The 23,733-nt window shown below is 33.2% G+C and overlaps 1 protein-coding gene across 5 annotated transcripts in view; it reads right to left on the bottom strand.

Annotated features, from left to right (window-relative positions):
- The window catches only part of LOC145248896 (protein Aster-B-like), a 465,755-nt gene that overhangs the window by 180,344 nt on the left and 261,678 nt on the right, over positions 1-23,733 (bottom strand). For all 5 annotated transcript variants that reach the window (XM_080110668.1, XM_080110669.1, XM_080110667.1 and 2 more), the window contains 2 exons: positions 16,132-16,308; positions 13,037-13,192 (listed from right to left, as the gene is read on the bottom strand). In XM_080110668.1, the coding sequence (XP_079966794.1) occupies positions 13,037-13,192; positions 16,132-16,308 (333 nt within the window). The remainder of the gene's footprint in view (positions 1-13,036; positions 13,193-16,131; positions 16,309-23,733) is intronic.

A 23,733-nucleotide genomic window follows, 5' to 3' on the forward strand; every position in this document is an offset into this window, starting at 1 on the left:
AATAGAAATATTTTTTTTTTTTTTTTTTTTTAAACAGTAATGAATTTTCCGAACTCAATATTTTTCAATTTTTAAACTTTAAAAATCTATCAAAATTTTTCTATTAATTCTATTTTTACGATATTTTCAGGGTCAATGTGAAATTTTATGTTCTTTCCAATAAATCGAATATAATATTTTAGACAAACGTTTTTTTTTTTTAAATTCACGAACCCCTCCCCCCATCCCAATTTTTAAGTGTCTATTAAAAAGTAAATAATTAATTTAGTCACCCGAAAGTAAATAATTAATTTACTCGCAAATTGAAGAGAAAAGGTCAATACATAATATATTCAAATTAAAAAAAAAAAAAAAACATAGTGTTCTTTTAGAATTTTACCTGTAAAGTTTGAAGTTTAAAACCTTTTTTTTAAACCACGTTATTTGTTTTTTTTTTTTTTTTTTTTTTTTTTTTTTTTTTTTAAATGGAACCTTGGTCCTTGCTCCTTTAATTGAAAAAAAAATTAGGGCTTGAATTACATTTTTCGAGGAGTTATAAGCTTAGAAAGACAGGGGGTTGAATAATTCACGCCTCCCATTTTGTAAATGTCTAATAATAATTAATTTAGACCCCGATAAGTACATAATTATTTACTCACAAATTGAAGAGAAAAGGTCAATACATAATATATTCAAATTTAAAAAAAAAAAAAACATAGTGTTCTTTTAGAAATTTACCTGTAAAGTCCGAAGTTTAAAACCTTTTTAAAAAAAAAAACGTTTTTTTTTTTGTTTTTTTTTTTAATGAAATCTTGGTCCTTGCTCCTTTAATTGAAAAAAAAAAATTAGGGCTTGAATTGCATTTTTCGAGGAGTTATAAGCTTGGAAAGATGGGGTGGAATTATTCGCTATTTCTGACACTGCTAGACAATTACTATGATACTATCCCATAAAAAGCATGTTTTACGCCAGAGCAAAATTTATTTTTGTACTTTCATGAACATATTTATTATATAAATTCAAATAAATATTATTTTTAAAATGAAAAAAAAAACAAAAAAAAAAACAAACGTATTTTTATAATTTGATAAACATATTTCTTATAAAATTTAAAATAAAATAAAAACTTATTTTTTTATTTTTCATTTTGTTATTTAAAGTGCAAATAAAGACTAGTTGTGTTATTTTTATCTTTTTATAATTTTGTTCATTTTTATTGCATACTTTTCAATAATATCCTTTTCTTATATTTTATTTCAATAAATCGCGTCACAATAGAAATATTGAAGAACAATAAAAGTGAAAGAACTGATTTGCCTTGTCACCACTGACAAAGGCATATCAATCATGTCATTTAATGCAGAATCCAGTAATTTTGGAAAAAAAAAAAAGTTTCGGTAATGGTAAATAAAAGGAGAGCCTAACTTTCAAACACACCAAAAGTTGGCACCTGCGTCTCTAAATTGAACACAGAATCGATACAATTTCCAAACATGTTTTGTTTATTTTTTTTCACCCCGTTATGATAAAAATATATAAAAATATGTAAACTTTATTTATCAATTTAAAAAAATTTTTTTTTTTTAAATCGCATATCTTCTATATAACATTAACTGAATTAAACAGTTAAAACTGGAAAAAAAAAAAAAAAATGACATTCAAATTTTTTTTTCATGTTTCTGTAAATATATTTTTAAAATATCTAAATAGTTTGACAAAATATATAACATTAACTTCAATAAATATAGTTATTTGAAAAGATATACGATGAAAAATGTTTAAAATTTGATAAAAAGTATGTATTTTATATATTTTTATTAGAAGGGCGGGAAAAAAATAAACATAAAATATAATTGAAAATTGTATCGATTCTGCGCTTCCAACTTCAATTGAGAGACGCGGGTGCCAACTTCCGGTGTGTTTGAAAGTTAGGGTCTCCCTTTATTCACTATTACCAAAGTTTCTATACTTCAAGTTCTTTACATCTTCATATATTTATTCATAATGCTTGGTTTGGTTTGGTTTGGTTTTACAGCATATTGACCATTTCTGGGTCATTTTATGCAGAATTTGTTTTTGTTTTTACTTTGAAGAACATGATTAAGTTTTGGAAAAAGGAAAAGACAAAACCATAACATCAATGTTTGGTGCACTTTTGGTCAGGATTGGTTGGTTGTTTTTGTTTTACGGCATATCAACCTTTTTCAGGTTATTTAATGCCGAATCTAGTTATTTTGAGGAACGATTTTTATGGAGCATATTTTTTTTTTTTTAGGTCAGATTCTATTTAACCCATAGTTGGGACCCTAACAGGTACTACCACTCCGGGTCAGAGTGGACCTAGGAGCAATGGCAATTAAAGGGTGGCTCCACACTCCCCAATGCCCGCAAGGTGGGGCCTCACCATCGGATATAGTTTAAGGTCATATCCAGGACTTTTGGTCAGGAAGCCAGTATCTTCAGCCAGCCTGATCTAGTAGCATCCGATACCCTACCAGGTATTACCACTCTGGGCCAAAATGAACCTGGGAGCAATAATAAGGGGCTACTCCACATTCCCCACAGCCCCCATATCAGGTCTCACCATTGAATGTCTTTCAAGGTCTCATGGTCATATCCAGGATCTCAAATGTTATTTAAAAACTATTTAAAAAAAACGGTAATACAAAGCAATCCAATTGTTTTACAGCATATCAACCCTTTTTGGGGTTATTTAATGCCAAATCCAGTCATTTCCGAAAAAAGTTTTATTCTTCAAGTTCTTTATATACTCAAATATTTATTCATGGTGCTTGGTTTGTTTTGTAAAAGGAAAATTTCTTTTGCTAGTGACTTTGCAGAACATGACTGAGTTTTGCAAAGCGTAAGGACAAAACAATAACATCTATGTTTGGTGCATTTTTGGTCAGGAACCCAGTATTTTCAGCTAGCCTGATCTAGTAGCACCAAATTCCCTAAAAGGTATTACCTCTCTGGGTCAAAGTGAACCTGGATGCAATGGTAACTAAGAAGCAACTCCACATTCCACGCAGCCCCTAAATGGGACATTACCACTGAATGTCTTTTAAAGTCATGCCCAGCACCAAGAGGTGCTTTGGAAAATGTAAGACCAATGTGATTTGGTTGGTTGTTTTTGTATTACGGCATATCAACCCTTTTCAGGTTATTTAATGCAGAATCCAAAGATTTTGAAGAAAAATCTTTTTAATATATTTGTTGTTTTCACGTCGGTTTCTATTTAACCCATAGTTGGGACCCTAACAGGTACTACCACTCCGGGTCAGAGAGGACCTGGGAGCAATGGTAATTAAAGGGTGGCTCCACATTCCCCAAAGCCCACAAGCTGGGGCCTCACCACTGGATATAGTTTAAGGTCATATCCAGGACCCCCATTGAGGGACTTTTACTCTGCAGTATTCTGCGTATTCTAATGCCCCACCGACAATGTGAATAGTAGCAAATACACAGTCATCAATACATTATGAAATGCAACAGGACAAAAGGTTTTATAACAAAAGGGAATGTATTAATCTCTCTGCAAGTCGGCAACTGTCATTAATAATCCAATAACAGCTGGCATGTTGAAGTGATTACATAAACAGCTGTGTGTATTCACTATTAGCATCGCTCGATTCTAATTTAATTGCTTGCACTAAGTGAATAACATCGAAACGATTTTTCTCTCTTTTTTTTTTTTTTTTTTTTACATAGGAGTCACCATAGTCGCCACTTATCAAGGCCCAGAGGCCACTCGAGGATAAGGTTTAAATAGTGTACAGTAGTCAATGGGACAATATCATAGGAATTGTTAGTGGTGTAAATTTGGTAAATTGGATTACTTAAGGGGAATGGCTCATCAAGAACTTGTTTACATTGGACTTGAAGACGATCATATTGTAATCAGCTGGAAAGCAGGCAAACAGAAGACGGTTCCACAGGTGTGCGGTTCTAAGAAAGAAGCTTTGTTCATGGAATCTATGTTTAGGCCTGGATAAAGAGTGAGGGAAATTATTGATAGTGGTTTCAGCTAGATAGGTCTTTATTTCTAAAATTATCCTTTCCTAATTATTATTGAATAGATTGTTACTAATATCATGATAGCATAAGCTTTTCAAAGCTATAACAGAGTCGAGAGTAGTTAACAGAAGAAATTAAAAAAAAAAAAGAAAAAAAAAAGATAACTTTTCTAACCTACCCCTTCTCAATTTGTGTATATATATGCATGGAGAAGGCAATGCAAAAAAAAAAAAAAAAAAAAAATTTTTTTCGGTGACTATCCAGAACTTAATCTAATTGAATACAGAAAAATCTTTATGATGTATGTACTTATCACCAAACGAAAATGTCATGTTCCAAAAATTATGTAAATTGATTAAATAGTTTTCATTTTAACTAAAAAAAAAAAAAAGTTTGTGTTTTGATCTGCCATGTTAATTTAAATAAAGGAAGACAATTCGATTCGAACTACCGAGATCAAAATTAGACTTGTAATGGATACAATCTAATATTAAAATTGCTTAAAAAAAAAAAAAAAAAAAAAAAAAAAAACGTGCAAAAGGAACAATTATTTACTTATAAAAAATATTTTTTTATCAGTTTACGTGATGTTTGGAATATGAAATTTTCATTCCGTGACAGGTATGCACATCAAAGATTTTTTTGTATTTGTTTCTTTAATTAAGTTGAATTCAGGGCAACAACACATTTTTCTTACTGTTCTCCATTTTTTTTTTCAATTCTTTTCCCTTTTCGGTGTTAAAACTTTGTTATGCTCCTTTGAGCTGCCCTTTCTAGGTTTTAAGTCTTACAATACATTTATTATTCATTTCTTGGCAATGTGATTTGCAACAAGGTTTGCTTCTTCTTGGCGAGATTTTCCACCATTTCCGCTCAAGTTGCTCTACTAGATGGCCATCTGTCCATTTTCTCCATCTCTTTACATAACTTTGCTATGTTTAACTTTAATTTCTTCATTGCTTGTTTAAGTCGAATTTACTTGTGTAGCCCCTTGTGTCTTTCTTTGATGATATTTTCCTTTTGTGATACAATGTGTTTAGTGTGTTCCATGCAATTTAAAGCTAGTTAGGTTTGCTACTATTTTCTTGCTAGTGTGCTAATTCTTTGAACAGTTGTCGCAGTAGCTCTTCTTTGTACCATTCTAGTCTCCTTGTTGCACTAGATTTTACCCTTTCCATTCTTTGTTTTCGTGTCCTTTTTCTCTCCTTAATCTTTACTTATTTCTTCTCCATCATCGCAATGATCCTCCCCATTTTATTTCATGTCTATTTCAAACTAGCCTGGGTGCCAGGCGTTGCCCGGGTGTTTAGAGGGGATGTTTTGAGCAAAAAAAGTGGTAATAGGCAGGCAGACCCGAACCCGTGATGCAAAGGCGGAAGAGAAAGTGAAAAAAAAAAAAAAAAAAATCCGACATCTTACTGCTACTCCATGACGCGAACAGAAGTTCGGAACGTTGAAATTAAGTCATTTTAACAGATATGATGACTTGCAAAAATGGCAACGCAAAAACAACCGACCCTCCTTGTAGAAAACTGCTCAGTTAAAGGTGAAGGAATTAATGTTTTTAGCTAATTTTTCGATATTTGTCGTCCAAAAGGTCGAGCTTCAAAACAATACCGATCTCATGAAAATCCGTCGCCTCTGTTGAAAGTTTTAGGCAGACATACAAACATACATACATTTAAACAGACAAGTGAGATTTATATTATAGATTTTTACCTGATTCACCAAGAGTAATAAATTATTGTTTTTTAAAAAAATGGAATGCGTTTGTTTTACCAGTTCTGTAAGTCAAGTCTGAGTACCTATTTACAATGCCTCCCCACGGGACAGAGTTAGACATCAGGGGTGTTTTTTTTTTATGTGGAAAAATTGTCTCTAGTGTAAAGGATTTCTCCTCTACTGACAGAACAAGAAATTGAAGTGTAGCATCTGAAAAGCAGATACTACACTTTGATCTTGACATGGTGAGTGAGTTAACTGGCTGCCTAGGTAAGATGTTGATTATCATTTTACCGACAGTAGCGCATGCAATAGTTGTAATCTATCTTCTATCTATCTATATATATAAAAGCGAAAATGTATGTATGTATGTATGTATGTGTGTTCGCTTTTTCTGTATGTCAACAAAAGGCTTTTTTCAGAGAAACGGTCGCTCGCTTCACAACTTTTTAAAACTTTTTATATCACATATAAATCGTAATATCTCACAGCTTACAATGAAGCTCGCCTGTCTATTTAATTTGCTCCATTTCGAGAAGATAAATATTCAATATTTGTCGTTCGCCGCATGTGGGTTAGTCTTTTTCCTATAACATCTTGGGGGAGGGAAAAAAAAAGCATTCAGCAGTAAATGAATACTATCCCGCAGTCAAACTTGACCTCATTAACTCATTAAAACGGGCACCTGCTAAATCCAAGTAATTAAATAAATTCAAACGTGTTTCCATTGGCATCTCACGGTGGGGCAATGGTTAATGTCGCACTTTTTTTTTTCACACTTTAATTTACAACTTTGCCTCAACGGTTCGGGTTCGATCCTCATACTTACTTTTTTTTTTTAACCCCCCCACACACCTCCAAACACCCGGGCAACGCCGGGTACCCCTTGCTAGTATAATTATAAAACTCAAATGATCTTGTAGCGGGTGTTGTTGTAACCCAACATCCAATTTACGACTTCATGTTGCACGTACGTACATAAACATAAACCCATAACAGCATAAAGAAATAGACCCAAATCGCTGGACCGGCTTCGTTTGAACAAACGGATGTCCTTAGAAAAGCGAATATCTTAAATTTATTGAATAAAAAAACTTCAAGATATGGAAAGCAAACGCAAAACGTGATTACAAATAATATCTATAATCATTGACCAGTTTCATATATACAATATATATTTTAATAAATAATCAACGTGACAATAAAACGTATTGTTTTAGTGTATACGTTTTCAGCATTCCAATTTTTTTTTATTGCATTTAAATTATTCAAATAAACAATTGTTAATACTTTGTTTTTTTTACATTGTTCATTTCCGTATTACGTTTAAGTTATTTTAACACAATTTTCTTACAAATAAATCTACTTTAACCCGTTGACAACCATAAGATCATTTTACAACGGCGATTAACCCACCGCCTTCCTCTTTTTTTTTTTTTAAATTTATTCTCCATTTTTTTAATACACCTTTATTAAAAACATTCATACATTTTCTTCTACACTACCAACATAAATAACCACGATAAAATGTTTTTTTTAATTGTGTTACAAATAAATAAACCAACAAGAAAACGTATTGTTTTACTGTGTACATTTTCAGCATCCCAATTGTTTTTTTTTTTCATGTTTAAATTAAAAGATATATCAAAATTTGATTTAACTTTAAGTATTATGGTATCTGTTCAATGCACATTTACCTATAAGTATGGCAAACCAATTATAATTCAATGGCTGTAAGTTTTTTTTTTTTTTTTTTCAAAAATAATCAATTATAAACAGAATGACTCATAGAAATCTACCTATATTCTTTTTTCATTTTAACATACGTTCATAAAAAGGTTTCTGTTATGTCACAAAAAACTATTTTCTTTACATCACAAGTGTCACGCTCATACATTAATTCCAGAGCTAATATAACATATTGACCTAATGGGTCACGGGTAGTCGAGTATGAAGATAAATTTTAGAAATGACAAAAAAAAAAAAAAAAAATGAAAGAACTTCACTAAAAATTATATACGGCATAATCCTGTTGACACACAGGTTCCCATCAGATCACCAAAGTTAAATGACATTGAATCTGGTCAGTACTAAATGGGTGACCATTTGGGAATAACAGATGCTGTACGTGCTCTTCCCTTATCTTGGCATTGTTTTCAGTCGTCCTTGACTTCTCCTTGCCACTGGAATCAAGCAGTGCCGCTTCAAGAGAGGTGTGGTTGGAGATTGTGTAACCCTTGCTTCACAATCACACACGCAGCTAACCTTATAGGAGATATCCATTGTCTCCAGACAGAACGGAAGCAATATGATTAGAATTAGAGGAACTTATTTCCCCCTCTACTTGAAGATAGCACTGAATGATGAACCTCCCAAAGAAATAGTATTTCAAAGTTAATATTTTGTTTTAAGCAGGGCGAATGCAAGACAGCTGATCCTTAAGAATGGGATTGCAAGAGAGGGAGGAAGCACTTTTTTATGCAAGTCAAGTCGGCATTGATTTTTTTTTTTCTTCTTCTCATTTTGTTCTAGCTAGAGATGAGGAATCCTACTGGATGCCAGACATTCACTCTCTATCTTGTACATTTTAACAGAGATTCTACACGACCTTTTAAGCACAGTTCTTTGCATTTCGTTTGCACTTGGTTCACAGGGTATATTTGCCAGGTAGTTTTTAAAAATTCTTTTTCAGGAGTCCGGTTGCTTCTGTAATTACTGGAATGATAGAGATCCTTCTAAGATTCCAATTTCTTTTTATGCTGTACATAAAACCTTGGCATTTTGTTATCTGTTTCCTTTCAGTTCTGTTTAATCCAGTACGATTGGGAATACTGTTACAATATTTTTGTTATGTTATTATAACAAAAATATTGCAACAGTATTTCATCAAATTAACACTTGACCTTGTGTCTAATTTCCTAAAGAGGAGGTAAATAAAGTGTTAAAGCTCTAGTAATTCAGCAGAAATTAGACTTTGATTTAAAAAAGAAAAGAAAAATGTTTTCCTCCAAATTCAAAGTAAAAAATGCAATCCAACTTTTCCTAACTTTCAAAAAATTATCCCCCCCCCCAAAAAAAAAACACACACACAGAGGTCACGTCTATGGAAGCAATATTTCTTAGTCTCTAATATGATGACTAAATGAGAATAAATTACTAAAAACAATTTCATAAAATAATAGCTAAATTAACTTGGCATTTTCAAAAAGTCTTTAATTTTATTTCTGTTTTTCTTGAAAATTTAATAACTATGCATTGTTATTTTTTTGTTTTTTACAAAATTTATCATTTATTTAAATTGGAAGTTAAATGTAATTATTACAAGACCGTTTCATTGTTAAACTGTTAATTGAACCAAAATTATTATAAAATCATAAGTTTTGTGAAAGTGATGTTTTAATTTTTATTTATAAAATTATTGGATGTAAATAGCTCCACAATTTTTCTATTTTTTAAATTGCCATAACCACGAATATATCTAAAATTTAAAAGAAAAAGATTCATTACCTGAAGATATATCATTTAATGTTATCAAAATGTAAACGCATCTTTTAATGGCCTCATGTAGTTCGTTTTCTAGCCAATAACTGAAGGGAGGTAACCGATATATTTTTTTTTCAGTTATTTTTCTTGGACTGAATCGAGTTTATGTATGTCTACAGATAAGAAGGAACAGGTTGGGTGAAGAGGAGAAAGGGGGGAGGAAAGAGAAAAGGATATAAGTTATATTAGACTTTTGCTAGGTAGTCCTGCTAATCTAACATAAAATTATCTTGACGGATTTTTTTGAGTGTTTTCAATAGCTTGACTCCTACAAACTAGTTAAATCTGATATATGATCGAATTTCACTTGCTCTTCATACAAAGCTTTTCTTTCAGTTTAATTTACTGATTTTTATACTTAGTGCAACCAGGAAAGGTATTTTTTTTATTGCAACAGGATAACTCTGCAATTCGCCCATGTATGGAGTATTGTTGTCATATTTGGGCTGGTGCATCGGCTACTAGTCTCTTGCTCCTTGACAAGGTTCAAAAGAGAGTCGCAAATCTGATAGGCCCTGAACTGGCATCTAAGCTTCAGCCTCTGTCCCATCGACGAAACGTTGCATCCCTCTGCCTGTTCTACAAGTATTTTAATGGTGAATGCTCTAACGAACTGCAAGCACTTGTGTCCCCACGACGTGAACACCCTCGACAGACCCGACAGGCTGCAAAATTCCACCCCCACACAGTAGAGATCCCTAGACGTAAAAGATCTTTCTACTCCAGTAGTTACTTCCCCAGAACCGCTAGACTTTGGAATTCCATTCCAGGTCCCTGCTTCCCCAACTGTACTGACGTGCAGAAGTTCAAGTGCAACGCGAACAGATATCTTGCTGCCCAAATCCCTACATAGTGCCCCAGTAGTTGTTGCCCCTGATAGTAGCCCCTACACCAAAGTGGCAATGTGCCTTGTTTGAGATGAAAATGTAATAAAAAAACATATCCAATTTATGACCCAATCTCCAGAAACTTTGCTTGAATATTTTCCAACTAGTTACGTAAGCAATCAAAGGATGCTGAAGAGAAGACTACAAGATGATTAATTCAAAAGTGCCAGTCTTCTTTTCCATGTGTGTAATAACAGTGTGGAGAGACACAGCGGTGAGCGTCCATGGGTAGCATGTGCCCTCTGTGGAGAAGCGCTGATATTCAAACCCGAAACCCGCTTGATACGAAAAATAAGATAAATGCAAATTTAAGAGTTATTGTGGTTCCAGGCGGCAATATAAAAAGACATTTTATTTTGTTTGAGGGCAGTGACATTTTATCTCGTACACATGAGATTGCTGTCAGTTGGGAAGAGGATGAAAAGAAAATATGACAGTTGGTCGGAGAAGAAATAAAACGCTGACTATTAAGAAGAATTCCGAATCCGACCCTTTCAAATCCTCATTTGTCAATTCTAATGTCTGTGGGGGCACACTTATCAAGGCCCAAAGGCTACTCAAAGATAAGAGTTAATGAATGTAAGGTGGTAGTGTAGTAATCGTTAATGGTGTAGATTGGGACGAACTTGATTATTTATGGGGACGGCTCAACAAAAACTTGTTTACATTGGATTTGAAGGCTACCATGTTGTATTCAACCGGGAAGCGGGCCAACAGAACAGTTTTCCACAGGGTTGCCACCCATGACCTACATACGGCTTTGTTTTCATGGAGGGTGAGGTTTACCCCTCTGATGGGGTTGCAGTTGTCAAATTTGTGACCCCTGCTGACAGGATGACTATGTTAGTTTAACCACGTGTACGAATTACAATAAAACTTAAATTGCTTCAAAAGTTCTTTCTCTTCTTGTTTGCCATTTCCAGTAATAGGGGCAACTCAGCCGCTTCCAAAAGAAACGCTACTTCTATCCGAATTTGCTGCACAGCAAAAATGAAAAGGAGGTACAGGCATAGTTTGCAACCATGCTTAAACTAATTTTGCATTAATGTAAAATAACAAAGTATTTAGTCAATCAAACTGAGACAGCAGGCGACAATTTTCAATTGTTTAAATCGCAAATTTTGTCTTTTCTAACACCAGCAGAAAATATGCAAAATTTTGGAAAAATGAAAAAAAATTTAACTCTAAAAAAGAAAGATGAAAAAAAAAAAAAAACCCTTTTTTTTTCACCCTAATTAACCTAGTTAATCTGATTTAAAAGTTGGGTACTTGTTAAGCTAGAGTCAACAAATTGATTTAAAAAAAAAAAAAAAATGTTTTAAGCAAAAACAATATTACGTATTTAATTGTCATGTTGAAAATAGTAACATATACAAAATTTACAGAAATTCAAGTAGAATTTGCAATCTTCAAGGTGTTTATTTCTGGGGAAATGCTATTTCTCCCATTTTCCAAATTACTTTTAACTATAAAAGTAATTTGGAAAATGGCATTTCCCTGGAAATAAACACCTTGAAGATTGCAAATACAGGGGACATACTTATCTCCCTTTTTGCAACTTTAATGGATGACGTTTGTTTTGGACCATAGCGATAGACTTTTCTTTTTTTTTTATACTAAAAACATGATTTGTTCTACTTGATGAATTTTTGTAATTTTTGGATATATTACTATTATCGACATGACAATTAAGTACTATTTTTTTTACTTAAAACCACATATTTTAAAAAAAAATCAATCTGTTGACTATCTTAACAAGCATCAAAAGTTATACCAGCACACAAAAAAGAAAATTTCTCGAAACTAACAACTTTCTTGTAAAAAAAACAAAACAAAATAAAAATAATTTTTCATTACATTTTCTTAGGCGTAAAAAAAACAAACTTTTTCATAAAATTTTACATAGTGAATTTTTGCTTTAAATACTGTTTTATTATTCCCCACCCCCGATTTGATAGCGATGCCTCATTTTGGTTTTGATGTTGGGTCGTTTTAATTTAGCATTCTTAATCTATATATGTAAACAGATGGAAGATGCTGACAAAAAAAAAGGTACTTCTACAGTTTAATCAAGACATTAAAAAATGAAAATATCGGAAAAAGGTTATATTGTACGTATCTGTTTTGGACTGAAGATCTCCGGAAAAAAACTTCACTTAATTTGATTGAGTAGTTTTTTTTTTACAGCAGAAAAACATGTTTTTATAACAGCACATTGAAGGTAGCCATCTTTTAACTTTTTGAACACGGCATGGGGAGATAACTCAGTTTAAAGCGCAGACACTCCCTCCCTATCTTTAATACTAGCTTTTATTTCAAAATTCGAACCTTTTGCTCGGTATCATAACAAATTGTTTTTCGCTGTAAAAAAAAAATTACTAAATGAAATTAAGTGCAAATTTTTTTTGGAGAATTTCATTCCATAATGGATACATACAATAAACTTTTTTTGATATTTTCATTTTTCTAATTTTAATGTTGGTCACAAAGCTGTATCAGTACCGAAAAAGGAATAAAAAAAAAAAAAAAAATCAATCTGTGTACCAACACACAAAAAAAAAATAAATAAAAAAATAAAATAAAACAATTTCTTGAAACTATCTAAAAACTTTCTTGTAAAAAAAAGAAAAAAAAAAAGAAAAACAATATGAATAAAAATAATTTTTCATTACATTTTCTTAGGCATAAAAATAGTTTTTCATAAAATTTTACATACAGTGAATTTTTGCTTTAAATACCGTTTTATTATTTTTAACCCCCATTTGATAGCAATGCCTCATTTGGATTTTGATGCTGACAAACATAACAAAAAGTAATTTTAATGTTAGGTCACAAACTGTACCAGTACAGAAAAAGGAATAAAGAAAAGATTGGGTTAAAATTCTTACCTTGCCAGCCAAACTGCCATCATCCTTTCCAGTATGTTGATCTCTAACATAATCCAATGCTGGTGGCGGGACATAATCATCGTCACTTGATGTAAGTCCCAACTCTTCTCCATAGCTGATATGAACCCAGTGCCATTGTTCTTGAGGAGTCATTGGCTAAAAAATAATATGGAAAACACGCAGATTAGATATCATACACCCTTTATCTATTACTAGCGGGGATGCCAAGCGTTGCCCGGGTATTTGGAGGTGTGTGTTGAGAAAAAAAAAGTTGTGATCGGCAGGCAGAAGGCTCGAACCTGCAGCCTTGACACGAAGGCGGATAAGAAAGTGAAAGAAAACGTGACATTTTACCGCTAGGCCACAGTGGGACAGGAAGTGAAAAGTGTTCTAATTTAGCGATCAAAAAGTTGACATGCAGTATTGCAAAAACAAAAACAAATAACATCTACATAAAACGCGATACATTCCAACAGTCGTGTGAGGTAGCCTAATGGTAGAGGTTTACACTTCTGTCCATGAGGTCCCGATTTCGAATCTCGCTAGATTCAGCCACTCTGATAAGTCATAGATGACAAAACACATCAGTGGATAAGTATATTTTAAAAATAATACATATGCTGCTCCCCATTTGGAGGCACCAAAATTAGTCAAAGGGAAAATTATTCCCAACTCGCATTTAGGTAAAAATGTACTTTTGTATAATTTATTTCAAAACAAGTATCGCAAAAATGAAAACAAATAATAGCTATATATATATATATGTATATATATATATATATATATTAGCAAAAGTACCCGTCGTTGACTGGGTTCAAAAACAGCCTACAGAAAATGGACTCTGATTTATGAAAGTATGATAGGTTATGAAAAGGAAGGGTTGTAAAGAGATAGCTCGAATTCGGGGGTATCAAAACCAAAGCAAAATATGATGAAAGTAAACATAAAATAGATAAATCCCATAATTTATTATACCATACCTGTTCACACTGAAACACTTATCACAATATTATGTGGATCTATATTAAAAAACCTTGTTAAACTTTGTGACATATTTCCATTCTATGGAGGTCAGGCCCAAATGAACACCCCATAATTTTATTATACCCTATTTCTTCAAACTGAAACATAATTATCAAAGTATAATTATGCAGATAGATATGAAAAGTCTTTATTAAAGTTTGTGCCTATTTCCATTCTATGGAGGCCAGGCGCAAACCCCACAATTTTATTATACCATTCCTATTTAAGTTAAGACATACTTATCAAAGTATCATTATGTACATTTATATCAAAAACACTTGTAAACGTTTTTTTTTAATTTTTAAATTTTTTATTTCCATACTTTGTGGACCAGGCGCGTACGCAGACCCCACAATTTTAATGAATCATCATTATGCCAGATCAAACATACCCATTCCTGTGTCTCGATACATCTTCTATCATTATATGTGATCAGTTTTCTATAATAGTCAACCATATAGGAGCCTATTCATGACCAGACACATGTTCAGCTTTATATTACATAATACACACATATACATATATATATATATATATATATATATCTGAAACTACTTAATCAATTTTATGCAATTTTTGGAATATAACATTTTTGTTCCTTGAGTATGTACATAAAAGATTTTTCTGTATTTTTAAAAATTTTTTAATTAGGTTGAATTCCAAAAAATCTAATAGTTTATTTAACAAAATAACTTCAAAATCCTACTCTATTCAGAAAGTACAGGAAGAGTTATTTCCCATTACCATTTAATGAAATCAATTCCTCATCATCATATTCAGTTTTAATGGTCGTTTTAAATGTTAACATGGATTGAACAACGGCTTTTAGAAATCGACTTTCAAACTATATTATCTCTGGCCAGGTCATAATTTAAATTACATAACCTGAAATGCAACAGATTTTTGTTGGAAGGCAAGATTTTTATAAGCCGGATGCTCTTCCTCAGGCTAACCTAGTGAAATGATGGAGACTAGTGTTTTATTAAGACTCCATTTATAGGTTATTTCCTACCAAGGTAAAAGAACACTTCATCTGCCCTTAAAATAAATTGACCAAAATTAAATATTAAAAAAAAATCTATATTTCTCTTTGTCGGTTCATTCATTTCACTTTTTCTAGGAAACTACTGAATGAGTCTTGATTTTATTTTGTATGTACCTTTATGATAATGGTGCAGCGAGATAAGTATTATGGTATCCATTCAATGTACAGTTAGAAATTAATAGGGATTAGTCACCACAATACCACATTTACTCTAGAATTTTTCTCGGAAACTACTGGGCCAATTTGGCTGAAATTTTGCATGAATCTTTATAAAATGCAGCAAATTAAGGCTTATGGTATCTGTTTGATGTACAGTTAGATATTAAAAAAAAAAAATGAGTATTTAATGCAAAAATAAGCACAAATTTAACCATATTCAACCATCAATTTAATAAAACGCATCCGTTTTAAATCTATGGGTTATAACTTTTGTCTGATTTTAATGAGCTAATAAGTTTCGGTATAGACATATTACTTGATGGAAATATAAAAAAATATAAAATCTTTTCATTGGTGGTAATTATTTTTTCATCTATAATATAAATCTCACCTCTCTATTTAAATGCATGTCTGCCTCAAACTTTCTACAGGGATGACAGATATTCACAAGATCGGTATCGTTTTGAAGCTTGATTCTTCGGACGGCAAATATCGAAAAATTGGCTAAAAGTAACAATTCCTTCAGCCTCAAACGAGCACTTTATTTTACAGGGAGGGGTCGTTTTTTTTCGCTAATGTTTTCAAAAGCCATCCCCTCTTTTCGATTGACTAGCCTTCATTTAAACATTTGCCACTTCCGGTTTGGCGATGGACGCAATGGCAAAGACATCACTTTTTTATTTTTTCACGTTCTTTTCCTCTTTGCGGTGCAGGTTTGAGCCTACTTGCCTAGTACCATATTTTTTTTTATGCTCAACACACCTCCAAAGATCTGGGCAACCAGGCCAGTTAAAAGTAAATCTAAAAAACAAAACAAAACAACAAAAAACAAAGAAAATCTAAAATAGAAAGAGTTTTTGATTCTTACCCGATCCAGAAGAGCATTCTGCCAGATCCTAAATAACATCATAAATGTTTTATCTCTTGCTCCGAAAGACGTGAAAAAGTATTTGTCCTTCTCTGATGCAATTTGAATTGCATTTGGTATAACGCGAGCAGTCTTTTCCTTTGTGATAGCACAAATGTCTTTACATGGTATGGTCAACTGAAAAGAAAAAAGGAAAAATTATAATATAATCCTCTTTTTAGCAAATTCATTCCAATCTGAAATCATATCTACACATTAAGTATTATTACATTTGAAACATAACATTTCCATTGAACCAGTCATAAAATAAACCCCAGGAGAAAAAAAAAAAAAAAAAAAAAAAAAAAAGACTGAACATAATTGGATCCCCCCCCCCCAAAAAAAAACATTGTTTAAAACAAATATGTCCTTTTTCTTGGAAAACATTTATTACTGAAAATTTAAATTATTAAAAATAATAAACCTTTAAAAAACCATGTGATGCAATTAAGCCCCCTCCCCATTTAATCTTTGACGGTATACTTCCTCATAAGAGTTTCAAATAAATATATAGTAAAATAGCTTTTTTTCAGAGGTATTTTCAAATCATTTAGTGTTGACGTGAATATAGGATTATCCAAAAACTGGAATATTCATGAGTTAATACCAAGAAAATATTTGTTTAAATGCCAAATATCAACCTATTGCTGTTTTTAAAATAGTCTTTGTGGATATATTCGAAACATCAAGCAAACGTTCACAAAAAATACCCGTCTAACTGAAACCGCTATCAATAATTTCCCCACTCTTTATCTGTCTATAGCTAAACCTAAATGTAGATTCCATGAACAAAGTTTCTTTCTTAGAACTGCATGCCTGTGAAACTCTTCTGTTTCCCTGCTTTCTAGCTGACTACCATATGATCATCTTCAAGTCTAACATGAAGAAGTTCTTGATGAGCCGTTCTCTTAATCTAATTTACCGAATTTCCATTTCTTGGCCTGGTCTCCCATGTACTTGTATGGATACCACACTTTAAGTTTGCTTTTAAAAGATCTTTGTATAACTTCTTCTGGTCTCCTTGACTGTGCTTTCCTTCTTTTAGCTGACATCCCGATGACATGGCCCGGCCACCTCATCTGGTTCCTAATGATGATGGCCAAGATGCTGGTAGTGCCTGCCTCCTGAAAGATGCTCAAGTAGGTACAATCGTCCTCCCAGGAAATGTCCAGAACGTATCGCAGGCGACATTGGTAAAACGTCTCTAGTGCCTTTACTATTAGTCTTAATTAAAATACGCATTTCGATTATAAAATAATTGATGACATACATGCTATCCTGACGTAAGGATCCTCACACAAAAATGCGAAAAAAAAAAATGACCAACCAGAAGATTAATTACAAGGGGGAAAAAAAAAAAATCAATTATATTGTAAACTGCACCTTTATCATAATTATGCCGTTTATTTTTTTAACTGCTTAAATAAAAGTGACTTATCTCCCCTGCTTTATGCTAACTTCTGGTACTCCCACTATTATCAATGGTGGATCAAGAAAATACAATAAGATAAAGTTCTGATGATCTTGAAGTTGATCATTATTTTCTCATTTCTGTAAGGATACTTATTTCAGCATGACAGGTAAATACATCAAATTGTTTTTACTTGAAATGTGATTTTCAATTGTGACCAATAGTAAAGAAGTAAGAAAAAAAAATTCAACGTTATATATAGGCGACAACCATATATATATATATATATATATATATACATACATGCACACAAGATCTTGTATAATTTTATTAATAGAAATTCAGTGAATATTTATTGTTCTCGGTCAGTAAAGAGAAATCCTTCTAGATTGAGGCAATTTAAATTTTTGTTCTAACCCAGAGTGCCTCTTTTTAGAGTACTGGATTTTCCCCCCTACATTAAAAAACAACCTTGTATCCTACTCCATTCTCATGTAACAGAGTGCAGACGTGTGTATGGCAGCTGTATGCAAATGACTGAGCCATGTGCAAAATGACGCTATGGAAAAAGGAAAATGATTATAAAAAGAAGAACGTGTGCATAGACTGCGGATCACATCAGAGAGGGACAGAGATAGACATGTTATACACGGTGGCTGAAAGCGACAGAAAAAGATTTGTAAATAAACGTCTGCCAATAAATATCGGTTGTTTCACTAAGAAAAGGGAGTTGAGTTATTCCTTGTCCTGGTTCCCTGCAACGGTGTCTGCATGTTAAAACGTGTGTAATGTTACAATTACACTTAAAATTATTTTTATCTAAGCCTTTTATGTTCTATGGATGAATACAGATCATTTTAAAAAATAAATAAAATAAAAAATAATGATAGGTTTGCGTTTAATTTGAAAAGTTAGAAAATCAAATAATGTTATATAACTTTTTAATAAAATGATTAAAATAATTTTTTTTTTCTTTTTTCTGAGACTTTCCTTGTTGTTATGGAAGAAAACTTAAGTATTTTCTTTTTTATCCCCTTTATTTTGTTCATATTAAACTTGGCAGTTTACTCACACCCCATCCCACCTCACAGAGAGAGAAAAGTACACACTCTGTGTTGTTGATGATTGCTGTAAGTCTGAACTGATGTGGATTGCATGGTTAGCGCGAATTCCGAATAGATAAAATTTATCACAGAAAAACATTATTTCACAAGTTTAATTCGAAAATTTACAAAACCGGATAATGGTATATATTTTTCGGTATTCTGGCATAGATGTTTCGTTGGGGACACCAAATCAGCTATAACCATCCAGAAAACAGTGGAAGTAATGCAAGAATGAAATGTCTCAAGATATATGCTGGAATGCCTATTTTTTTTTATTAAATGATTAAAATAATTTTTTTTCTATTTTCTGAAACAACATATTCACAGAAGAAGACTTAGTTTGTTTTTGTCTTTCTCTTCATTTTGTCGGTAACCACTACCAATAGTTTCCCCACACTCTTTATCTGTGCCTAAACCTAAATGCCGATTCCATGAGCGGAGCTTCCTTTTTAGAACTGCAGGCCTGTGAAACTCTCTTCCATTCACCTGCTTCCCAGCTGACTACAATTTGATTGTCTTCAAGTCCAATGTAAACAAGTTCTGGATGAACCGTCCCCCTATGTAATCCAACTTACAAAAATTCTACTACCCATGTTAAAAAAACGCTATAGTCACCTTGACTAATGTATACCCATTAACCCTTACCCTCGAGTGACCTCTGATAAGTGGTGATTCCTGTGTAAAAAAAAAAAAAAAATAGTTTCCAACTTAAGTTCCAAACCATCAACCAAGTTCCAAACCTCGTCTGATCACCACAATGTTGCATCCAAATGCCTGTTTTATAAGTATCTTAAAGAAATACACTCTGATGAAACCATAGCGCTTTTGCTCCCTTGACGGAAATACCCCTAACTAACCTGACAAGAAGCAAAATCCCACCTCTTTACTATAGATGCCGAAACGCCTTCTACTTTAATAGTTTTAGTTTATTCCCTAACACTGCTGGACTTTGGAATTTCTTCCCATTATCCGGCTTCCCTGACTGCACTGCCATGCAAAAATTTAAATGTAATGTGAACAGACAAATCATACATTATTTATTTTTCTAAATGTTCATGTTTAACTTGTGAAATGTTTTCAAAGATGTGACGAATTTCGTCTATTCAAAATTTGCGCTATTTAGATTGTTTTTATTTAATAGTTTTATATTTTTTTATAATTCAAGTGATGATAAAATGTGAACACGTAAGTTTTGTTTTTACACTGAAATTTGTGTCAGACACATAAAAAAAGTCCGTTTTTAATAATTCATGTGACGTTCAACAAAAGACACAATTACCTATTGTTTATGAAAGTTTAATATTCATAACATTAATCATATGATAATAGAAACTCATTAAATTCGAAAAACTAAATAATCAAGTTTTAGCAAAAGGTATTTTTAACACTAAATAAATATTAAAAATAAAACGCATTATTAAATTTAATTATTCAATGCAATCACTATTCTTCCCTGTGACCTCTTTCAATCTGTCAGTGATCTTTTTAATGTCGCATTCATAAAAATCCGTTAGATTTTGAACTGAAAAATAACACTTTCTTCCAAAAGCCAGCCATAATATGCTGAAATGATTTTTCAAACCTCTCGCATAATAGTTGTAAAATGTTGGTGCAAGATCTGGAGTATACAGTGGGCTGGCTCAGAATATTCAGGAATTATCTTTTTTTTAACAATATCAAAGTTATCTCCTCTTAACGATACTAACTAATGAGAGAATTCACTCTATTTCGAAATATAATTCCACTCCACATGTGAGATTTAAAAACTGGAGAAAGTAAGAGTTATTTGTACTATTTTGGCTTTTTCTGGGCATGTTAGTGAAGCAACCGAGACGATTAGGCAGTTCTTATGTATGCGTTTCATTTTTAACTTTGTGGTATTCTTTGTTTAGATCCAGCAAGAAAAATGCAGCATAATAAATAAGATACTGTAGGAAGAAAGAAGTTGAGTGCCTACAAGACACCAATCTCAAGTGTTTACAGTCTCTCTGTACAGGGGTTTGTCAGAACAACCTGGAATGAGAATACTTTACCCTCTAAGTAAATCATGACCAGCTATTCAAAATTAGGTGGACGCATTGTTCGGCTTTGCCCGGTTGTAAAATATGCTTAAATATATTTTAATTCATGCGGATTTCATATTTTTTTTATTACAAAGTTAATTCTCTGTCGAATATTATACTGTACTTAATATATAGTACTGATTTCAAAAATTTAAAAAAAAAAAAAAAAAAAAAAAAAAAAAAAAAAAAGAATGACTTGAGTACCATTGGATAGAATGGAAACTGAAACATTTAGCACACCAACTGTATTCTCTACCATTTGAGCTATCGACAGAGAGATGAGAAAGATTTAAAATTAAACCACTTCAAGCTATCAATGACTTTGCACAATTGTACAAGTAATAGTAATATGTTGGCAAGTTGAAATGAACATTTTGCATTTCAACTTGTTCACATATTTCCGTCAGCGTTATTCATTTTACTCGTTATAAATCATCCTTGGTGCATGATTAATATTTCCTGTTAATTTCATTGTCATTAGACTAGTAGTTTAAGAGTTTATCGGTTAAATATATGCACACAGATACAAACATCTATTATTTTATATAGATTACATAGTATTAAAACCTAAGTAAGGTACACTCAGTATGGTTACCTCAAACTGGCTAATACGATGAGTAGTGTACCTTCTCCAAGTGATTTTGCCTCTAGTAAAAACATTATGCTGGATACTCGACCAGACTAGATGAATTTTTGTCCTAGAATCCACTAAGAACAAGAGACCATAAGAAAGATATACAATAGCATAGTTAATTGAGGAGAGGAAAATCAATATTCTTCACTGATTTATTAACTCAACATTAGAAAAATAAAGTGTAACAGAACACGTGTAAGCATGTGTGAGAAAATCAGCAGCAGCTGTAGGATAGCTGGCTAGCAAAAATATTAGCAGCAGCCGTTAAAAATTAGCGAGTGTGTGCGAGCTTGTGTCACAAGAAAAGGAGAAAAATTACACCACGTAGTCAAAGAGAGAAACTAGTTGGGGGCTGGACAAGATGGGCATGTGAATACGAGGGCGAGAAAGTGCTGGGTAACACCAGTGTCAGGCGGCGGGGAGATAAAGACTTAAAAAGCACATGTGTTTGCAAAAAGACTATGGGATGATAATGAAATGCATTGTTTCGCACGAACCATGAATAAATAAATGACAGGAAAACAAAAGAACACATATCTAAGGAAATGGCAGAAACATTAGAGGATGACCTCCAATCTGTAGTAGAATGGGGACAAAAATGGATAGTCACATTCAATGCTGCTAAGACTAAGCTTGTTTCCTTCAATAATTACAAATAACCTTCTCTACCACCAATAGCAATCGCCAAAGACTCATTATCTGAAAGTACTTCTTAAACTCCTCGGCCTAACGTTCACAGGAAACATGAGTTGGAACAATTACATTGAGAGCATTGCCAGGACCGCTGCGAAGAAGGTAGGCTCTCTCTACCGTGCTAAAAAGTTACTAATGCCCTAAAATATACTGTAACTCTATAAGACCACCATTCACCCATGTATGGAGTATTGTTGTCATATTTGGGCTGGTGCATCTTCTACAAGTCTCTCGCTCCTAGACAAGGTTAAAAAAAGTCACCAACCAGATAGGTCCTGAACTGTCATCTAAGCTTCAGCCTCTGTCCCATCGACGAAATGTTGCATCCCTCTGCCTGTTCTACAAGGATTTTAACGGTGAATGCTCCGAAAAACTGCAAGCACTTGTACCCTCTCGACGTAAATACCCCCGACAAGCAGCTAAATCCCACCCCTACATAATAGAGATCCTTAGATTTAAGAGCTTTCTATTCCAGTAGTTTCATCCCCAGAACTGCTAGACTTTGGAATTCCCTTCTGGGTCCCTGCTTCCTCAACTGTACTGACATGCAGAAGTTCAAGTGTAATGTTAACTGATATCTTGCTGCCCAACTCCCTACATAGTACTCCTGTAGCTTAGGTCCCTGATAGTAGCCCACTACATCAAAGTGGCAATATGCCTTGTTTGGGGTGAAAATGTAAAAAAAAAAAAATGCTGAGTCGGATTTTTATTTCTTTCCTGTTTTATTTTATTTTATTTTTTTACAAAGTGGTCACCACTTATCAAGGCCCGGAAGCCACTCAGGGATAAGGGTTATTGTAAGTACAGTACGTTAGTGTGGATATTTAATAAAGTGTCTACTTAAGGGGGGCGGTTCATCAGGAATTTGTTTACGTTGGACTTGAAGACATCCAGGTTGTAGTCAGGTGGGAAGCAGGCAGACGGAACAGAGTTCCACAGGCGTGCACTTCTAAGAAAGAAGCTTTGTTCATGGAATCTATGTTTTGATTTAGGCATAGATAAAGAGTGGGGAAAGTTTTTGACAGTGGATTCAGCTAGACGGGTGTTTTTCGTAAAAGATTGGCGAGGGGAGACCAGAGATTGGAGTTCAGACGAGCACCTGCCATGGAAATAATGATAATACAAAGATAGGTTTGCAACATCTCTTCTGTGGGAGAGAGGTTGCAGGGAAGAGAAAAGGGCATCCCCCACTAAGCCACAAAGTCTATTTTGTACTCTGTCAAGGCAGGATAGGCTGTTTTTAGCAGCTCCTGCCCAGATATGGCAGCAGTACTCCATCCTTGGATATACTTGGCTTTTATATAGATAGAAAATTGCATCAGTAGTGAGATATCTTCTAGAGCGGTAGAAGGATCCCACCATCTTTCCAGTGACCTTGGCAACAGACTTGATGTACGTGTTCCATTTCAGATCAGGAGTGAAGGTCAAGCGCAGAAGCTTGTCAAAATATGGGGCTTCTCCTAGACGAGAGAAATCCATTTCAATCGATGCCAGATGGGGATCAGAGCGTTGATGATGTAAGGATAGGAGTTTGGTTTTAGATGCATTAAAGGTAACCAGCCACATCTTCCCCCACTGAACCACTCGTTCGAGATCAGAGCAGAGAGAATCAGAGAGAGCTTTGTAATTTACAGCCTTTGATGTGTTGCCGTAGAT

This window comes from Euprymna scolopes, chromosome 27 (genome assembly GCF_053919585.1).
Source record: "Euprymna scolopes isolate OS-2025 chromosome 27, ASM5391958v1, whole genome shotgun sequence".
Lineage (NCBI taxonomy): Eukaryota > Metazoa > Mollusca > Cephalopoda > Sepiida > Sepiolidae > Euprymna > Euprymna scolopes.